General features: G+C 42.8%; 1 protein-coding gene across 1 annotated transcript in view; it reads right to left on the bottom strand.

Annotated features, from left to right (window-relative positions):
• Window positions 1-2,369: 2,369 nt before the first annotated feature.
• LOC123960222 (inactive phospholipid phosphatase 7-like) overlaps window positions 2,370-5,090 on the bottom strand; it is an 11,924-nt gene continuing 9,203 nt past the window's right edge. The window contains exon 5 of the mRNA XM_046034869.1: window positions 2,370-4,298. Within this exon, the coding sequence (XP_045890825.1) occupies window positions 4,092-4,298 (207 nt within the window). The 3' untranslated portion in view covers window positions 2,370-4,091. The remainder of the gene's footprint in view (window positions 4,299-5,090) is intronic.

Genomic DNA, 5,090 nt, shown 5'->3' with positions numbered 1-5,090 from the left:
CCTCTTAGTTGTTGACTTTGTCTCCTAGTCTCCGACTTTGTCTCTTGGTTGTTTACTTTGTCTCCTAGTCTCTGACTTTGCCTCCTAGTCTCTGACTTTGTCTCTTAGTCTCTGACTTTGTCTCTTAGTCTCTGACTTTGTCTCTTAGTCTCTGACTTTGTCTCCTAGTCTCCGACTTTGCCTCTTAGTTGTTGACTTTGTCTCCTAGTCTCCGACTTTGTCTCTTGGTTGTTTACTTTGTCTCCTAGTCTCTGACTTTGTCTCCTAGTCTCTGCTATTTCCTGTCTTAGTGTTCAGTGGTGTTTCTTTGTTTTCTGTGTCCTCGTCCCCCATCGTCTGTCCTAACCTTTATGTGGTCTCAGAAGAGAGCTCACTGCAGGACGTCCAGAGTACGTGCTGATAACAGGAAGTAGAAGACGCAGCGGGTGTGGTCTCTAACTCGAGTGTCTTTGTGTCTCCGTGCAGACGTGGTGATCTCGACCGCCTGCCATCCAACAGAGAACATCGTCGCCTCAGCCGCTCTGGAGAACGACAAAACCATCAAGCTGTGGAGGAGCGACTGTTGAACTGCTCACAGATCATCACCGATGATCCAGATTAACACAGAACCAGTTCCCCCTCAGTCTTCTGATGTGAACACAGTCAGACCAGGTCCCACGGCGTTCAGACGAAAAACCAAAATGAATGCGGACTAAAATCCCTCGATTTTTGAGTGAGGTCCTGTTGGAGTCGTCTCGTGATGAAAGAGCGTTGAAAGGACTTCAGTTTAATAACTCCGATCTGAAGATCTCAGACAGGAAGAGGCCTTTATTTTCATTTCCTGTTGATTCAAACTCACCACTTCCTCTCTTTGATATTAAGACTTCTTGTAGTTCAGGGGACAAAATTAGTTTCCTTCTCTAAAATACTCCTATTTTAAAAAAACTACAGAAACTTTTGAGTTTGTTGTTTTTTTAAAGGTCAGATTTATTTGTTTTTAAACTAAAGTAATAAATACTTTAAGAATATTATTGGTGCCCAGCTTATTCATACAATAACAAATTCCACAGTAAGTTTAATATATAAGTGAAAGCCTAAAGAATCAGATCTTCCAGAGTCCATGAAATCTGAAAAGCCATTCAGGTGTTTAAAGAAATATACCCAACATAAAAATGTTTAAAGAAACAAGTAAAAATAACTTGGACCTCGAGCTGCAACGATTAGTTGGTTGGTTAACTATTCAATTAATCTCCAGCTATGTTGATACTGGATTCATCACTGAGGCTTTCTTTAAAGTAAAAATTAAATGTGAATATTTCCTGGTTTCTCTCTCTCTCCCCTCTGTGACAGTAAAGTGTTTATCTTTGGGTTGTGGACAAAACGAGACATTTGAGGACGTTGTCTCGGGCGTCTTTTCACCATGTTCTGGACCGAAAGGCAAATCGATAGATCAGTAATGAGAATAGTTATCTGCGGCCCTGCTTGGAGCATTAACCCGTCTACAGTGACATGATGTCACTATGACATCATCAGAGTTTGTTTCCCTCCAGACATCATGCAGGACTTTTCAGGAAACTGGACCGAGCAGAACCAGACGTGGACTTAATGTGAACCTTTTTTAATCCTGTGTGGGTTGAAGAACAGTGACCTGGGACACGCCCGCTGTCGGCTGACTGTGTGCGTGGCTGTGCTGCGTTCACGGACTCCTGTTCAGAACAACTCTTCATCGTCGCTTCTCTCAAACTGTTCCCAGAAACTGAAAAAAGATCACTGATGTTCGGGTGCATTTCCCCCCCAGTTATTTGTAAATAAAGATTTTTGACTATGAGCTGCGTGTCCGTGTCTAAACGGGTCTTCAAAGATGATCAGTCAATTCAACAAACATTTAAAAGTCCTGAACGTTTACTGAGCTGCTTGTTTTCAGCCACGCTTCCTGCTGCACTTTGTGTGAACTGAATCGTTTCAGAGGATTCGGGGTAGTTTATTGATGGCGTCCTGATGGGTTTGAAGTCCTCTGAAGAGGACGACCGTTAACGTGACGCTCACTCGTTGTCGGAAGCGTAGCCGCGATGTTGGCCACTTGCTAACTGCTAACCACAAAGCCGTGAGACTAAAATCAGACGTGAGACCGTTCAGACGGATAAAAGTAGTTTTTATTTGATTAAACCAAAACAATGCAAAGTTAAAACTTCCCTGTTTCTTCTTCTGTGGTCTCCATCAGCAGCTCCTCCCAGAGTGTTGGCGGAAACGTTTGAATTTCCTAAATATTTCACGTCGTCACTACGACACCTGAGTTTAACACCTGTACATCTCCTAAATCCTTTTTCATTGCAGTAAACACAAGAACTTGATCTGGATCAGACTCATTAACACAAACCGGACTCCGCTCGTCTGTTCTCACATCGTTAGTTTTTATTCGCTGATGAAAAAATGTCAAACATCTCGTAGTTTTTCTTTAATTTACAGTTAGTCTGAGAGCAAAGTGCTCAGTGAGGAACCTAAAAACCCCTGAGACACAAACCGCACACACGGGCTGATGGTACATGTAGTCCATTAAAGCAATAAATTCCTCAATGCGCACTATATTGACAGAGAGCAGTGCCTACATGTCCCAGGATGCATTGCACACGAGCGCTACACTAGCTAGCTGCAAATCAAAGTTACTCACCAAGCAAATTAATTCCTGCGTTCGACCATTTCTCTCAGGTACGATCAGACTGTATAACAACCTGGACGTCTGCGACGTCACCTGTAGGTTTATGAACAGCTGCCTTAAAGCTCTAGGTGGGCGGAGCCGGCCATCGCCATCTTGGCAAACAGCAGGAAGTTCAGGCTTCCGTATCACAACAACGCTAACGCTAGCTGAGTTAGCACTGCTGCATAAAGTTTCAGTTTGCTTCAAATGAGGCTTAACGTTCACGCAGTTCCTCCTGCCCGCCCCTCAGTATTACAACATGAGCTCCGCCTGCTAGCCTTTCATGTCAGCCGTTAGCTGTAGGCTAATGGTCAAATCATAGCGTTAGGTGACAAAACTCCTCCCTCAGAGGTCGTCTGCTCTCTCTTCTCAGCAGTTTGAGCAAAGGCACTTCTGACTTTGCTGAATATTCGAAACTAATTTAAAATGTATTCATGACGTCCATATTTTAGGACGCCATTTCCACTGTTGGAAACGTAGCCAGATGTCTGTGAAGGTTCTCAGTCATTCAGGTCAAAGGAAGGTTCAAACAAAGTCTGGCTTTAACTTGATTTTAACCTTCCTATTCTGCGAGTTGAGCGACATCTAGAGCGCCGGAGGGGGAAGCTAGAAATCCAAACTGAAGCAGTCTGACGTTCTCTAACTACGTCAAATGACGGCGCTGATCGCAACTATCACTAATTCAGCAAATTCCTGTGAATTCAGCGCAGTCTGGATCAATCACAGCAACGTTCCTGCAAACTTGAGTTATCATCACAGTTTCCTGCAAAGAATTGAGACACGTGATACCAACAACAGACCGAGATCCAGATCTTATTCACCAAAGAACCTTTTCTGCAGAACAGTTTTCACTTATTACCACAATTTCATCACAGCCAAACGCCCCAAAACATCGAAACTTTCATCGCAATATTTTAGAAAAGCTGCTGCAACATCACAAAAAAGGTCCTGGAGGAACAGACTACTCTACGACGTCAGCGTTCTCTGTCAGTAACTGACACACTGAGGCTTTTATTCTTCAATGGACGACCGTTAGCATCAGCCCTGAACACAGCTGTTCGGACTCCCTCAGCAGGTTTCTACATCGTCCACTCAGCCGCCCGTAAACATGGACGCAGCGTGAAACTGTTAGCGGCTAATGCTAACACTCTGACTGACTGGAGCAGGCTGAAGTGACCAGTAACACCAATAAAGTTGAGCGGTAACAGAGACAGCAGGACCAGTCCAAACTGGACCAGAGCCGTATGAAATCGGTCCAAACTGGACTAGAACAGTTTATTTTGTCAAAATAGATCTGCAGTTTTACATCAAACCAGTTTTTAAAAACAAGTCCAGTGTGTGCCATTACAGGTGAGCAGCCGGTGGACAGAGTCCGGACAGGCTGGTTTTACACCAGCTGAACCAGTTCAGACCGGTCTTAAACCAGAGGAGTCCAGCGCAGCGTGCCGATGGAGATCAGGGTCTGGCAGGTGGCTGAGTCCAGCCAGACGGACTCCACCAGATTGAAGTGCAGGAAGCCGAGAGCGAATCCACAGCTGACGTCTGACACGTGATGTTTACCCAGCAGCACCCGGGACACGCCCGCCAGGAAGGCCCACAGGTAGAGCAGGATCCTCAGGGGCACCTGGAGGACAGGCAGACTTTATTACCACCAGGCTCCTGATCTGCAGACCTGTTAACAGTCTAGTAACCAGATCCCTTTTCACTTTCTAGTAACCAGATCACTTTCTAGTAACCAGATCACTTTTCACTTTCTAGTAATCAGACCCCTTTTCACTTTCTAGTAATCAGATCACGTTTTACTTTCTAGTAATTAGATCACGTTTTACTTTCTAGTAATTAGATCACGTTTTACTTTCTAGTAATTAGATCACGTTTTACTTTCTAGTAATTAGATCACGTTTTACTTTCTAGTAATTAGATCACGTTTTACTTTCTAGTAATTAGATCACGTTTTACTTTCTAGTAATTAGATCACGTTTTACTTTCTAGTAATTAGATCACGTTTTACTTTCTAGTAATTAGATCACGTTTTACTTTCTAGTAATTAGATCACGTTTTACTTTCTAGTAATTAGATCACGTTTTACTTTCTAGTAATCAGATCACGTTTTACTTTCTAGTAATCAGATCACGTTTTACTTTCTAGTAATCAGATCACGTTTTACTTTCTAGTAATCAGATCACGTTTTACTTTCTAGTAATCAGATCACGTTTTACTTTCTAGTAATCAGATCACGTTTTACTTTCTAGTAATCAGATCACGTTTTACTTTCTAGTAATTAGATCACGTTTTACTTTCTAGTAATTAGATCACGTTTTACTTTCTAGTAATCAGATCACGTTTTACTTTCTAGTAATCAGATCACGTTTTACTTTCTAGTAATCAGATCACGTTTTACTTTCTAGTAATCAGA

The sequence above is a fragment of the Micropterus dolomieu genome, linkage group LG21 (assembly GCF_021292245.1).
Source record: "Micropterus dolomieu isolate WLL.071019.BEF.003 ecotype Adirondacks linkage group LG21, ASM2129224v1, whole genome shotgun sequence".
NCBI classification, from domain to species: domain Eukaryota; kingdom Metazoa; phylum Chordata; class Actinopteri; order Centrarchiformes; family Centrarchidae; genus Micropterus; species Micropterus dolomieu.
This window is presented reverse-complemented; position numbering and strand designations above follow the sequence as displayed.